Below are 14,476 nucleotides of genomic sequence, written 5' to 3'. Positions count from 1 at the left end.
TGATTTTATTAATTTTTCTAATAGAGAAAAGTATATAAAAAATATTATATCTTTTCAAAAAGTCTTTTTCATTGATCATATAATCATATAAAATTATATTTTTATTTTAATATTGATAAAACTATATGTAAATATCATATATTTAGATATCTCTTACATAAAACTTATTTATATGAACATAGTTTGCAATTGATTCAAAATCATTCCATATATTTTCAATTGATTCTTGATTTAATCAAACGCAGGGACTTCAGAGCTCTTGTTATTTATATTTAATAATATTTACGAACTTTAAAGTCTCCAGAACTCAAGCCAATAAAAATACACTAGGTGGTAATATCCTTCATTTTAAAAGTTAGCGCCGAGATTGGAAAGAGATTTTTGAGCGGAGATAATTTTTTTGAAGTGGCACTGGCATGGCTCTCCCTGCTTACCTTTGCAGTGGCATTTCCTTAACAAGTTATCCGCACGAGCTCTTCCGTCTCTCCTCAAACTCTCTACATACACGCACCTCACAACGATTACTTTGCACAACATCCCTCATTGACAACGAACAAGGAAATTCTTCCAAACCTGCAAAATATCGTCTCAGACCAAAGAAATCAAAGCCCAAATCAGTGGATAAACCAAAGGAATTGAAAGCAAAAGTTGTTGATAAGTCAAAGAAATTATTCTCCAATGTTTCCCCTCACAGAGCAGGTGGAGTCGAAGATGTGTTCAGCTACAACAAGCTTTGCTTATCATCTCACCGCCGCTAATGCTCTGCTTCTCTTGTCAACGGTGCAGCTTCTGCAGTGCGGTTATTGAGGATAGAGGAGCAAGGAGCGTATGCGGACTTGCTAAACGCCAACAGTAACGAAATTAAATACATTCACGGTACTTTAGGATTCCGCATCAAGCCGCTCGATGCAAGGAACTCTAGACTGGTACATACACTTTCTTGCCTTTTTCGTTTTTTCTTTTTCTTTTTTACTGGTAAAATGTGTGTACTTGCAAAGAAAAATGTTTCCCAGCTGAGATATCTAAAAGCTCCAGAAGCAGAGCTAGGCGCAAGACCTTTCTCCACTTCATTAAGAGCTTGAACGTTGACGTCTCCCCACCGCATAAGTAAGTTAAACATGGATTCCCATTGGTTAGACCCATCCCCATTGCAGAAAGTTACAGATAGGATGTTTCTACATGCAATATATCTGAAGTTTGTCTGAAAATTTCTATTACAGTCACTGATTATTAATCTCTTAGTGTAAACAAGTATTAAATTGTCGAGAATAAATTTCCAGCTAATATCAAAAAATAACATAACTGCAACTTCACTTATAAAAATACGGAAAGAAATTCACAACACAAATAACACAATATTTTTGGACAAATTGTCCCTGGAAAAACCCCTAAGGGAAAACCAGTTCTACAGATGAGGAATTATATTAACTTTAGCAAATCAAGAGATACAAAATTCTTTGCCTCTAATTGGCAGATTTTCAGACAACCTCCTAATTTCTCTTGCTGATATTCTTCTACTGTTATCCCCATTGCTATCACTGCGCCCTTGCTAACACTGCAAGACCGTTTGCTATCACTGCAAACTCATTTGCTAACACTGCAAACGCTTCTAAACTTATTCTCCAAATGCCCCCCTTGACCCCCTTTTATACCACTCTTGTTGGAAAACCAATGACCGAGAGTGATTCTCAATCGACGATTGAGATTAAAACAACTTAACAACCCTAACCAAATTAGTTTCTAGTTGCTTCCAAAAGTGGTCAATTGATTAACAAATATTTGTCCCTAATCTAATAAATTAGTTATCAAAACAATTACTTGCTAATTAACTACACATGGACGAACAACTGTCCAAAGCTACCAATACTAACACTCCCTCTTAGCAAGGAAGCTGTCTTGCATGGCACCTAACTTATCTCTGAAGAAGATAAATTTTGCCTTCCCCAATGCCTTTGTCAGAATGTCTGCTACCTGCTCCTCTATAGGTATATACTGTAGTTGAACAATCCCCTGTTGTACACAATCTCTGATGAAATGATATGTAATGACCCTTACTATAAAGGCCACTGAAACCCTCAAACTGGACTTAGGAATTTTGTCAAACAGTTGGCATGTAACCGAATAAGGCTGCAATATTACTAATTGTTGTACAACGAAACCTCAATATATGATGCCAATAATGTATGAACAACAATTCCAGATTATAACACTACCAATCTAAGAGATAGATGACAATATGAAACTCAAATATGAAGTCCAATGCAATTTTGATTTTATGACAGCAAATAGAACTGATTACAATGAGAGACTGTCACAACTATGCACTTCTAATACATCAAGCTCTTGACAATGCAATGTTATGACATGAACAATAACCCAGTTCAGATTTGGAATGCAAATGACGAAACTTTAACAACAGTTATTAATGACTGGAAAATAACTATTTATGCGATGACAGTGCTGACTGTTCTAATCCATAACATGCAATATTTTGGCAATCAAAACTTCAGTTTGTGCACCTGAAATAGCTCCAATTTTGCCGGATATGAATGCTGAATTAATGCCACACGAAGACCTCACAATCTGCCCCAAACCGACTCACAAAATTGCAGCTGCTGCCCAACTGACAGGGCCGTATAGGTACGGCCTGGTACGGCTGCTAGATAAAAATATTGCAGCGTTTTTTGTCACTCCAAAAGCAATAAATCTGGGCGCCTAGGGTTGCTGAATAACCCCCTAAAATATGAAATACATCCGTCAAGCCAATTAGGAGTTATGAGCAAAAGCGTGGGTCCAAACCCTGGACTGGCAGTCTGAAAATAATGCACAACTGTGTCTTCAAACCCTGTTAATCAATCCACAAATGCTAGGGCACAATTGAAACCCTTATTCCAACCAAAGTAAACCCTTATAACTGAATCTCAATGAAGTCCAAATGAGATGGCTGAATTACCAACTCCTCAAATGCAACAATTCAGGTGATATTTCACACCCTCAAAGTCGCCAATCCAAGAGAGTGATTCGTTCCCAAAGATCAAATAATAATTTGTAGACCCAAGAGACTACAAATTTGCTCCACAATGGAAGAAGTAGAAGAAATCTCAAATCCAAGCATGTCCAAAATGAGAGGCCCAGCCCTCTATTTATTCACTTTTCTAAGAAGTTGCTAGAACTTCTAGAGACATCCTTTATAAAATCTCATTATAATGCACTTTTTCTAGAACTTCTAGAAACATCCTTTATAAAATCTCATTATAATGCACTTTTTATAATAAAGTAATTTTATAAAATAAAAAGTGCAACTCAACTTAAAATTATAACATGTAAGCCCCAATAACACATAATAATAAAATATAACCTCTTAACACTTCTTCAAGAGCAAGATATGACCATCTGATCCGCAGAATTGACTCTCTCTCCACACCATTTGCCTACGAGAGTCTGGAATAGGCAAAATCCATGATCAATGTCATGTCGAACTAAAGAGGGGACATTACATGATATCTGATGTCTATATGTTTAGACCTATCATGAAATACTGGATTTTCAGACAACTTGATGCAACTCTGATTATTGCAGTGTATCAAAATAGTCTCAACCTTCTGACCAAACAAGGCTACTAACAACTTTCAAAGCCATATAGCTTCACATGTCGCCATGCTAGCTACTATGTATTCTGCTTTTGCTGAACTCAGAGCCATAGACTTCTGCTTCCTACTGAACCAAGATACAACTTCTGATCCCAAACTGAAACAACACCCTGAAGTGCTCCTTTTGTTTGTTGTACTTCCTACCCAATCTGCTTCAGTATAGCCCATCAACCTGATATTTACACCTCAAACATATCTGATCCCATACTCAACTGTACCACGCAAGTAACGCAACACATGCTTGGCCACTGTCCAATGCACTGTCTTTGGTTCAACCATGAATTGACTAAGTGAGTTCATTGCAAAAGCAATATTTGGCCTACTATTGACTAAGTACATAAGCGAACTAATCAATTGCCTATATAAAGTGGGATCTACATCCTTTTCCTTAGATGTATCTACCTTCCTCCAATTTGTGATCATGGGTGTAGACATGGCTTTGCAATCCTCTGTCCTGAATTTTTTCAAGATTTCAATGTAATATTTCCCTTGACCAAGGAAAATCTCTCCATTTGTCTACCACACCTCCATGCCTAGAAAGTAGTGCATAAGTCCTAAATCCTTCATCTCAAACTCTTCTTCAAGGTCCGTCTTGCAATACTCTATGAGCCCTAGTGCACCTGTAAGAAACAAGTCATCCACATAAAGAACACGAATGAGAACTTCACCTCTAACTACCAAGTAGTAGAGGTTAGCATTCGCTTCACTCTTCACAAATCCCATTTCCTGCAAGTATGTATCAATGTGCTCCTACCACGCTTTGGGAGCCTGCTTGAGTCCATATAAGGCTTTCTTCAATCTGCACACGTGGGTCTCTTTGTTGTGTGCTACAAAGCCTTCTGGTTGCTCTATGTATACCTCCTCCTTCAACTCACCATTAAGGAACACTGTCTTGACATCCATCTGATGGATCTGCCATCCCATTTGTGCTGCAAATGAGATCACAACTTGTATAGAAGTATACTTAGCCACTGGATAAAATGTCTCGTCGTAGTCTATTCCCTCCTAAGAGAACCCCTTGGCTACGAACCTTGCCTTGTATTTCTCGATGCTACCATCTCCACTGTGCTTTATCTTGTAGACCCAACATGATCCAACTACAACACTATCTGTTGGTCTCGGCACTACCTCCCACACGTTATTCTGCATTATTGAGTTATACTCCTCAACCATAGCATCTTGCCATACCTGATGCTCTGTAGCCTCCTGATAGCTGGAAGGTTCACTATCTACCGACTAACTAATGCCACATAGTCATTGAACTTTATTGGTTGCCTTTGCTCTCTGGTACTCCTTCTAGGAGCTCCCACAAACTCCTGAGTATCCCTTTGTGTTTCTTGAACCTCACGGTTCCTGTTGCACCTGTTGCTCCATGCTCTATGAAACTTCACCACCTGAGCCTACACTTGTACTGGTAACTGTACTTGTGCTCTGCTGTCTTTGACTCTGCCTTGGAGCTTCTGCTGGCCGCTCACTTTGATCATCTATTGGCAAATCTTTGGACCTTCTAAATGCCTTGTCCTCCATGAACTTGACATCACGTCTGACAATAATTCTTTTGGTCTTGGGGATAAAAATCCTATATGCCTTTGAGGTTTCACTATACCCAACAAAGTACCCCCTCTTTGCAGTTTGATCTAACTTGGTGTGTGTATCACCTGGAATATGACAATGCCAAACTCCCAAATATTCTGAAGTGACCAACATTTGGCTTCTTTTTGTGAAAGCTTCCTCTAGTGTCATCTTGCCTAGTACCGTGTGTGGAACCCTATTCTGAATGTAGACTGTTGTACTACATGCCTCTGCACATAAATAGCGGGGCATGTCCTGGTCATGTAACATAACTCTTGCCGCCACGGATATAGAAAGGTTCTTCCTCTCAACAACTCCATTCTGCTGTGAATTGTAAGGAATAGTCCACTCTCTCTTGATTCCTTCTCTGGTACAGAACTCCTAGAAGTTAGTTCCTTTGTACTTGCCTCCATTGTCTGACCGAAGAACCTTTATCTTCCTTCCTGTTGAGTTCTCCACAAGAGCCTTAAACTCTTGGAACCAATTGAAAACCTCATCCTTGGTCTCCGAGAAGTATATCCAGGTCTTCCTAGAGAAATCATCAATAAAAGTAACATAGTACTCATATCCTCTAAGAGATTTTGTTGACATTGGTCCACATACATCTGAATGTACTAGATTAAGAACACCTTCAGATCTGGTGTCACTCCTTGGAAAAGATGCTTTCGCAAACTTCCCCAACATGCATTGCTTACATGCATTATCATGCTCTGTGCTCACTTTTGAAACACTTGTCACCATCTCACGAAGCAATTTGAGTGCTCCATGATGAATATGGCCCATTCTCCTATGCCATAGCTCTCCAAGTTCTCTAGGATTACTGCTGCTCATGAGTGCCTTAGGAGTATCAAATTGCAACCTATAAAGGTGACCACTCCTAACTCTAATAGTTATGGGTGATTTCCAATCCTTGTGCTTTATCAACACGTGTCCCTCTGAAGAGTACATTATACCCCGTATCTTGAAGAACGGATACAGAAATCAAATTCATACCTAAGCCTGGCACATGCAACACGTCATGAACTGGAATTATCATTCAATTCTCCCTCTAGAGTTGAACAGTCCCTTTCCCAACTGGATTGAGTTTGGACAAATTTCCCATAGAAATTTGGATATTGGTGTTCTTCACTAGAGAAGTACTCTCTAACTCTTGTCATATGAAATGATGCCCCACTATCTATATATTAGATAGTCTGTGAGGTTGAGCTCACCACACAAGCTATAAGTGCAAACTCATCTTCTATTCTACTAGAGAGTTCTTCTGCATTTGCTGAAGCTGCCGCCTGCTTCTTTGCCTTCTTCCTTTCTGGGCAATTATTGACATAGTGACCATACTCATGACATCCAAAGCATTTGACCTTAGAAAGGTCTTTCTTTTTCTTTTCACTTTGTGAATTCGATCTTTGCTAGAACCCTTCTTTGCTTTCCCTTTCTTTGCCAGGGCAATGCTTTCCTGTTCCACCTCACTTTTCTGACTCTTGTTGGCCCCATTGACAAGACTTAGTCTAAACTCCTCCTAAGTGAAACCAGTCCATAGTCGATCCCAACTCGGTAAGGTATCTCATCCATTGACAACTTGAACAAAGACACTCCATTGTTTAGTTAACCCATTTTGGGCTATTCTCACTAGCTCGTCATCACTAGGGCTATCTCCAATAGCTGCTAACTTGTCCTTGACAAGTCTAAGCCTGGTGAGGTAACTTGTGACGTCTTCTCCTTGGTTCATCTGGGTATTCTTCAACTTCTCTCTAAGAATCATCTTCCTATTGGTGGTAGCTTTCTAGTATAAATTAAGAATGGCGTCCCACATCTTCTTCGTTGTATCTAGCTTCGAGATATGTGGAACAATATGATCCTTGACACCATCAAGGATTATTCTCCTTGCCTTGGCATCTTCTTTCTTGTATGTTGCAAGCTGTGTAGCATCTGTAGGTACAACTATACCAGTGGTAGCATAATCTTTGATACCATTCTCTTCCAACAATAAAGAAAGTCGGGCCTTCCAAACACCAAAATTTGAGGTACCATCCAATCTGTCTTGATCTCTCAAACTAGTTGAAGCCATCTAAAAGAATTAAAGCAATAATAACTTTGAAGAGATCAATCTAGGTTATATAAACCTTTAATTTCTTTCCTAGGGCAAAAACACTTCTACCCTCAACACCGCTCCGATACCATGTGAAAATTCCTATTGTAGTCATTGATTATTAATCTCCTATTGTAAACAATTATTAAATTGCTGAAAATAAATTCCCAACTAATATCTAAAAATAACACAACTGCAACATCACTTATAAAAATACGGAAAGAAATTCACAACACAAAGAACACAACATTTTTAGACAAATTGTCCTTGGAAAAACCCCTAAGGGAAAACCAGTTCTACAGATGAAGAATTATATTAACTTTAGCAAATCAAGAGATACAAAATTGCTTGCTTCTCACTGGCAGAACTCAAACAACCTTTTAATTTCACCTACTGATATTCCTCTGCTGTTATCCCCAATGCTATCATTGCGCCTTTGCTAACACTGCAAGACAGTTTGCTATCACTGCAAACTCATTTGCTAACATTGCAAATGCTTCTACAAACTTCTTATTTTCCAAGTGCCTCCCCTGACCCCCTTTTATACTGCTCCTGTTGGAAAACCAATAGCCAAGATTGATTCTCAATCGACGGTCAAGATAAAAACAACTTAACAATCCTAACCAAGTCAGTTTCTAGTTGCTTCCATAAGTGGTCAATTAATTAACAAATATTTGTCCCTAATCTAACAAATTAGTTAGCAAAACAATTACTTGCTAATTAACTACGTATGGACGAACAGCTGTCCAAAGGTACCAAAACTAATAGTTTGGGCCTAAAAGTATTCACGAAATAGAACAAACCAAATCATACGTTACTCTTGGTCTTGTGGATCTTAGAAGTCTTCTATATACACAAAACCATCTAAAACACAGAGTACAAGTGCCAGAAGAAGACTAAGAGTTGTCGCAAGATAGCAGTGTTTAAAACTGAACCAATAGCACAATATGCGCATGTGCTGCCAAATGATCTAAAATTGAACATATAAGGCAGTGTAGTAAAAAAGAAGAAGAAAACTAAGAGTTGTAACAAGAGAGACTAGCGTCACAAAACTGAACCAGTTGCACAATGCTCGCACGTGCTGCACAAGTGATCTAAAATGGAACAAATCCGGAAATTTAGTCTAAAATCATAAAATTTAAGTATAGAGGAAGAGCAAATTTAACTTGTGTGCTGAAATATCCCAAACTAGAATATTGTCTCAAATCTTTTTGATTCTTGTCATGTTTTGCTTCAGTTCATTGCAAAATAAAAGTATGCAAACATGCAAATGAAATAATAGAGATTTCGAAGAAAATAAGAGATTTCACAGACAAATCTATTGAAAATGATTCTGATATAAAACATGCATAGCTCTTAAATCAAATATACTGCTATTAAAATGCTAGAACATGCATAAAATTCACATGCAACATATCCACATGATTCTTCTTCAATATCATCAAGGTCCCTGTCTGTTATGATCAACTGTAGCATGTGGAAGAAGATTGAATGACATGTAAGAAAATTGAGCAGTGCAAAATGAAGTTGCTTCTCTAGAGGTGTGCCAATATCAACATAGAAGGGGGGAGTTAATATCAACCAAACTCACAAATAATCGCTGCAGTGTGAGGAATGATTGCTGCCCAAAATGGAGAATAGTTGCTACACAATCACCCACAAATAGGGTCAAATATCAATTAGAATTGATCCTCACAATGGTGCCAAGTCATGACCAAGGATGAGATAGCAGCCCACAAACTAAACAATGTAAGGCACTTGTGAATTCAGAAGTGAATCCACCAAGGCTGATCTAGGTTTTTTGTCCAAATCACCAAACCATCTAGGTTTTCTTCCAAAATTTTAGAGTACCTCCAAGCAAAGTTTCAAGCTTACAAAGGAAAGACTAAAAATAAAAATAACAATCTCTAGAATGCCATCATAATTCTACCTTTCCTGATTTTATAATAGATTTTTTTCCCTATTTTGAGAGAAATACTTCATTTAATTTAATTTAATTTTATGTCCAAAAAGAAAATTTATGTGATAATTTAAAGTTGCCATTATAATAAAGGCACTTTATTAATTTAAACTCCCTTTTGTTGATGATAGTTGGCCTAAATAGATTATAAGTTACAACTTAAACTGGCCCGATAGACAATAATTGTAATCGAATTACACTTTATCTATTTTGTTTCCTATATTTAATTCTCACCTTATTATTCCTTGGTTTCATATCAAGAATAGTATAGATGACTCTCGCCGATGAGCAGTCCACATGAGAACATTGACAAACCCAAACATTACTAAAAAAATTTGGCAATTTTATTGGACATTTTAGGAAAACACTAATTTTATAAAAAAATTAATAATATTGTAAAAAAGTAATATTAAAAAACATATGTACAAAATTGTAGAACAACTTATTGATTTTCACCTTATATAAATAATAATTAGAGCTCTATAATATGATAGATCCCAATGGAGTTGAGAAGCAATGCCCTTAGTAGGGTTGAGGGAAAATGTTCCTTGTGGAGGTTTGGGGGCAACTCCCCTCATGGGGGGTCTAGGGGCAACATGCCCAAGAGGTTGAATTGGCAGTGCCCAAGGTGCACACCCTATTGGAGAACAGGTAGGGTTCTTGCTACCAAGACAAAATTAAGGCCTTCAAATCTACAAAAGTCTTCATGGTGCCCACGATTTCCAAAATTTTATTACTTAAGATTGGAATTAGGTGTTTGGTGGTTTCTTGTTTATAAAAGTTCTTTGAAAATCATATAAACCGTTTAACATTACATGGAAACAGAAAAATTACATCCATTTAGATGATATTTTTTCACAAAAAATTGTAAAGTTTTTTGCAAGTTTTATCCAATTGCTTGTGAATAACTTACTAAGGCTTTTGGCTTGCAAGCACTAGCGAGTTTTGGTCAAGTTTTTCAACTATGTTTGAAACTACTTTGTTTGCATAGATGCAAGGTATCCCTCGAAGGTTAGAGTCCAATGGGGGCTGTAAGATCTAATTTGAAAGAGTAGGGTGTCTGATGAAATAAAAAACAAATACGCTAGAGTATTAAATAGAATTTCATGAATTGTAGCAGTCCCTACTTCTTAGTTTGAATATTTGAGCATATACATTTGGAGTCGAATAAGAAATTGACTCACCAATTTAGGTAAGTGTATTCACATGATATCAATTGTATATTTGCCTTCATTCACGTGGCTTGTAGTGTTAATTGTAAGCCAAACATGCATAGAGAGTTTAAATGAACCCCTTCTCTATTGGATAGTGTCAAATCAAATTTTGATGGACCTTTCAAAGGTGACTTCAAGGCCATTGTTATAGGATGCATTGTGAGGACAATTGTGTAAAAGATAAAAGCTACTTCAAAGAAGCTTAAGAAACTAATAATGAAGTGGAAGCACAAGTCTTTTCTTGGTCTTTGGCCATGCTTGAGATTTGGAATAATGGAGGTTGCTCTTGAGGGCCACTTGATGGCTATAATCAAGGCCATTAAGAAATGAAACTCATGTTATTGGAAGGTGGGAAATATTGTTACTAATTTTCCTTTTTTTTTGTGAGCATTAGAGTTTGTTTAGTTTAGACTGTCATCAGCCCTCTTAGGTTGTGTCTAGTGGATAGATGGTCTCAGTTAGTTGAGCTAGAGGCTACTTCCCCACTTCAGAGGTTAGGGTTTTTTAGGGTTGCTCTTCGTTTGAGTCAGATTGGCATACTTACTATTTATAATAAGTCTCATTTGGGAAAGTTAGGTTTACTATCTTTAGAAAGACGCTTGAACAATTTTGGTTGTAATGTGGAGGTTCAATATCGTTGACTAGAGCAGTTATTTAGAGACTTGCTATATATAGTAAATCCTTGTTGAGGAAATGCTATATCTGATAGGGGTACCCGGAATCATGTTATGCATGGTGATTGACTTATTTGTTAGTTGGCTCCACTTGAAGGGCTTACTATTTATGGTAAATCGATTTATGGTCTGTGCTACTTTCGACGGGGCACCTTGGTGTCTAAGTCAGACAATGAGCATCTAGATTTGGAGTGAGTCCTCCAAAGAATTTAATGAGCTATTAGAGTCATTATTAATCATTATTTAAATTCTATTTAATTAATGATTAAATATAAAGTGTGCTAAAGTGCATTAAATTTTAATTTACTTATTAAGTAACTCAGTGCTTATATTTGGAGGGAAATATAATAAACTATTATATTTTAAGCTTGACAAACAAAGAAAATACTTTTAAATGCCTAAGCTATGTTTAAAGTAATGAGAAGTGTGTCCAAGAAGTTTTCAACCAATTTGCATTTGAGAGTTATAAATGCATATAATGTAAGGATCAAATTATCCTATTGTGCATTTGATATTTGTGAATTTGGTGATATTGTTGAGAAGTTGGTGCCAATGGTTTCAGATATCGAGAGCTGGAAGAATTGTCAATTCTTTGAAGTGTTTTTGCACTCTAAACTGGTGAAATCATGCAGTGAAATTGTGTTTGAGGATGGTTTAATACAGAACGATTATTTGTGCTTCATTTGTGATCAAATTAAGAGGAAGTTTCAGCAATCTATTTCAGAATGTGCTAGCAAAGGCTAGGGGACAAATTGAATCCAGATTGTAGCCTTTCAGAGGTCTGTATTTGGGAATTTAAGTAGCTGCCAGTCATCTATGGGCAGTGGCCACGGTTTGTGAGGCCACGGTTTGTGAGGCTGTGTTCTTATGTGCTAGGCATTGTTTGATAGTTATTGGGCACATTTTGATATAAGAGTGCCTTCATTATTTGATTCAAGGCTTCAGCATCAGTCTGAGATGATTTCCAGGGGCAGCGTCATCAATTTGGAGTTAATTTGGTGCGTGCAAACAACTATTGGTTTCCTTAATAGTCTTTAATCAAATTCTTATGCATAGCATTTGTCACTGTAAATTGCTTTAATTAAATTTGGAGGAAGAAGAAAATGCACACGAAATGTTTGATGTGATGTCATATGTAAACTGCTCAAAGTCTATGTTTTAGTTTCATGCCAAGTGTTTGACAAATTGTCTTTGTGGTATAAGTGGTGGCTTCAACATGTTATGACCATATAAATGGGGACAATTTTTTATTTTTAAATGTATGGCACTCGTAATTTTGTATGGTGTTTTGTAATCTAAGAACGTAGAGATTTCATATTATACCTTGCACATTAACTGTTTGACGAAATATCATTGAGTCTTAACAGAAAACAGAGTTAGGACTGGCAGAGGGTTCAGGTTCTTATAGAATGCTTGGCTTCTTTTAGATGTTTTTGCTTCTTTTTCTGTTAAGCATTGTTTTAGAGAAATGAATATTTAAGCTGATTTCCATTTACACTTTGTGTTTGATCATATAGGAGGTGACATCATGGATATCTCTCTTGAATCATGGGAAGGTCTTTGTGACAAATTGAAAATCATTGCGTAAGATGCAGAAGATGTTTTAGGTGCATTCTAATAAATGTCTCAATGGTTAGAATGAGTGAATGTTGCTTTAAATCAGCCAAAGATAGGTGGCAGCCACATATCACATTTCATCTTATATTTACTAGCAATAGTTGAGATGGAGTTGAAGTTTCATCTGTTTTTGAAGAAGATGCAATTACTTTTTTGGATTCCATTTTATAGATCAGAGGCTTGGATGTATGTTGCAAATCAAGGTTTGGAGTGGTTTGCTTGTGATAAAGGTAGTTTTAGGGAGAAGTTTCTTGGAGATGGCCACAAGACATTGAGTAAACACTGACATTTATTCAGTGTGTGGATAGAAAACCTTGTGAGTACTCCCCAAGTTAGGTGTACCCAAGTATGTTTTAGTTGGTTTAGTGCTCTTAAGTTTAATCTGCAAGCCATGAGTTTCAGAGGAAATCCGACTTGATTTAAGATGAAAACTTGTCAGTTTTCATGCAATTCTGAGGTTAAAAATCACATGGGGTTGAAATGTGCCAATCTGGGGTTAAAATGCGTTGGGGAAGGTTAAGATGGGAGTTAAAACCTCTCCAGAAAACCCTAGATTTTGTTGAGTCTTTGCTGAGTTTTTGACAAGTAGAAAATATTGAACTTTTTTGAGCACTATTCGAGTTTGATTTTGCAAATTATGACTCAATGTTTGTCTCTGTGCTGATACATGTGGGTCAGAAAACAATATTTTGAGAGGGTTTTGGCAGTTTTCTTTGTTAAAAAAGCTCTTGATTGGGTGCCTGGATGATGCCTTGGCTAGCTTAGCATGTTTTCAACATCGGGGTGTGAATTGAGGGTTTTGGTCTCCTTGTCATCATATAGGGAGGTGAAAGCTTGGGTTCCAGTGATTGTATGTCGAGCACTAGGTGTTGAGAGCGGTTTGGGGGGGGGGGGGGGGGGGGAATCAACACACTTAAAATATTAAAATTGATCTGAATGAATTCAATCAACAATCAGGCAGAAGATTAAGTAATGATTCCAAATACACATGAACACCCAAAATTACGTGGAAAATCCAATATTAGAAAAACCATGATGAGAAATGTAATCACCATATCCAAATATTTAACTGCATTGTTTTAGGCTAGAGGCTAAGGAACTCACTATCCCTACCAATTTAGGTACACTGGTCAAGATTACACTAAATCTTCAATGAAAAGAAATATAATAGAAACTCATTGATATAGCAAAGATAAAAACTAAATTGCTTGATTCACTTTAATGACCTTCTAGCTTGATTCTTCAATAAGCACTTAAGTGTTAGGATTAAACCACAGACAGAAATAACAATTATATGCAAATATAACCAATAACAAAAAATAATAGATCACGCAGAAAAGAACACAAGGCACCAAGATTTAACGTGGTTCACCCAATCCTTGGGCTACGTCCACCAAATAGCAAGTCCGATATTATTACGATCCAGTGATTACAACTTGATTACAATCCATAATCCCTTCCAGCTCAATACCGCCGCAAGAACTAATTTCGCATCACAACATAATAAAAATACCTAACCCTAAGCCCTTTTATACAAGTAATTTTATGCCGCCTTAGGGTTACAACATGTCAGCCATATCTCGGCCACAACGTCTGTCACGGCCCAAATTTTTTTTCAAACAATTTATGAAGTATGTACAGTACTTTCCTGATCAGTCATCACAAACTAACATTAAGTTCTGCCTTGTTTGCATAAACTCACC

General features: G+C 37.0%; 1 protein-coding gene across 1 annotated transcript in view; it reads left to right on the top strand.

The window, feature by feature from the left end:
• Positions 1-327: 327 nt before the first annotated feature.
• Positions 328-14,476, top strand: part of LOC149568044 (NOL1/NOP2/sun family protein / antitermination NusB domain-containing protein) — a 242,001-nt gene continuing 227,852 nt past the window's right edge. The window contains exons 1-2 of the mRNA XM_089821052.1: positions 328-699; positions 787-926. Coding sequence (XP_089677178.1) covers positions 417-699; positions 787-926 — 423 coding nt within the window. The 5' untranslated portion in view covers positions 328-416. The remainder of the gene's footprint in view (positions 700-786; positions 927-14,476) is intronic.

The sequence above is a fragment of the Cupressus sempervirens genome, chromosome 3, assembly GCF_028749045.1.
Source record: "Cupressus sempervirens isolate cs-2001-9-10 chromosome 3, ASM2874904v1, whole genome shotgun sequence".
Lineage (NCBI taxonomy): Eukaryota > Viridiplantae > Streptophyta > Pinopsida > Cupressales > Cupressaceae > Cupressus > Cupressus sempervirens.
Note: the sequence above shows the minus strand (reverse complement) of the source record. Positions and strands in the feature narration are given on the sequence as shown.